This window comes from Etheostoma spectabile, chromosome 14 (assembly GCF_008692095.1).
Source record: "Etheostoma spectabile isolate EspeVRDwgs_2016 chromosome 14, UIUC_Espe_1.0, whole genome shotgun sequence".
NCBI classification, from domain to species: domain Eukaryota; kingdom Metazoa; phylum Chordata; class Actinopteri; order Perciformes; family Percidae; genus Etheostoma; species Etheostoma spectabile.
The window spans coordinates 10,703,522-10,705,239 of NC_045746.1; the positions used below are offsets into that span (position 1 = coordinate 10,703,522).

The 1,718-nt window shown below is 43.5% G+C and overlaps 1 protein-coding gene across 1 annotated transcript in view; it reads left to right on the forward strand.

Annotated features, from left to right (window-relative positions):
• Positions 1-1,718, forward strand: part of eif3i (eukaryotic translation initiation factor 3, subunit I) — a 6,379-nt gene that overhangs the window by 2,573 nt on the left and 2,088 nt on the right. Inside the window, exons 6-7 of the mRNA XM_032534878.1 lie at positions 530-657; positions 1,588-1,698. Coding sequence (XP_032390769.1) covers positions 530-657; positions 1,588-1,698 — 239 coding nt within the window. The remainder of the gene's footprint in view (positions 1-529; positions 658-1,587; positions 1,699-1,718) is intronic.

Here is a 1,718-nt window from a genome sequence, read left to right on the forward strand (position 1 = left end):
ACAGACTAAAGACATCAACAGACTAAAGACATCAACAGACTAAGGAAGACAGACACCAACAGACTAAGGAAGACAGACACCAACAGACTAAGGAAGACAGACATCAACAGACTAAGGAAGACAGACATCAACAGACTAAAGAAGACAGACACCAACAGGTGTTTTGAACTTTGGTTCCAGTAAAGTTGTGAATGTAGACATCCCAGTACTAATCCACATGTTAATCCCCCCCCCCCCATCCCAGTATTAATCCACACATTAGCCTATGTCCATGTCCAACCCATTTTTTTTTTTTTTGGGGGGGGGGGGGGGGGGAGGACCTGATGTGGTTAAGGCAGCAGGCTGGTGTTGCTAAGGTGGCCGCCTTAACTGCAAAGCACTGTGGGAAACCCTGATCATTCATCACTGCAAATGTTGAATTGATCTTTAAGTTAAAAACTGCAACATTCCTTTTGTAGGAAACATGATTTATCTCTATATCCAGTCCTCAGGGGAATAACGAGTGTCTCTCTCCCCTCTGTCTCTGCAGAAGACAACCAGCCCTACCTGTCCATACCTTGCGGTGACCACAAGATCACCAGCGCTGTGTGGGGGCCCCTGGGAGAGTTTGTCATTGCTGGCCATGAGAACGGAGAGTTCAACCAGTTCAGCGCCAAGGTAGGACACACACACACACACACACTCTCACTCTGTCTGGGAACATATGGGAATGTAATAAACTGTGTTCACGTTGCACTGGCTGCTTCGTTTAATGCTAGTACACAAAGCTGATGTTGATTATGGAGCCCCAAAAAATAAACAAGAAGGAAAAATACCTGCTTAGTTTGCCAACATATGTGTCATTCAATTATTTTATTTTTTTGTATTATTGGGGGCAGGGCTGTCCACTCAACAACCCTCATCCCCACATATTAAAAGGAACTGCCACTTTACTGTAACACAAACAAATATATTTATTCACGTATTCACACACACAATGAGGCATATTTTCAGTTGTGATTGAACTGTATTTTATCTAAAGGACACTTACCATCTACAACAGGTCTGCAAAATGAATTTTACAAGAAATTCTTCACTGGGAAACCAAAACCCAAATGACTACATCTATAGACTATTTCCAATGTACATATACATATATATACACTTACCATTTAATGTTCCCATGTGTTTAATATCAGGACGAACATTGTCCAATCAGTACGGACCCTCCGCGGTGACGTTTTTGGTGAAGCTGTTGGTTTAATAGTCGACTCGGAAGAAAGCAAACGTTTTGACAATAAACCCAATCAGTACGTGGAGTTAAACTGGACGGGCCCAATAACCTCTGAATGGTTCTACTTGGGGAATTGCAATGTGAGTAACAGCCAACGGGGGTGCATTAGGTCGGCATTATCATTTAAAAGACAACCGTCTGCCATATTTCTGATACCGTGGCGGCAGGAATCTTGCCACTACAAAATCAACATGGAGGCAACACTGGCAGCGATTAATACTCCGATTTCAGACAAAGCTTGGCTTGAAGACAACATGTTTTTATTTTTATTTTTCATTCTAAGTGAATGTTGTGACTGTGTTGTCTGTGGGCAGTCTGGAGAGATCCTGAAGAAGGCCAAGGAGCACACCAAGCAGATCAATGACATCCAGACATCAGTGGATCTCACTATGTTCATCAGTGCCTCCAAGGACAACACCGCCAAGGTAAGCCCCCCCCCCCCCCC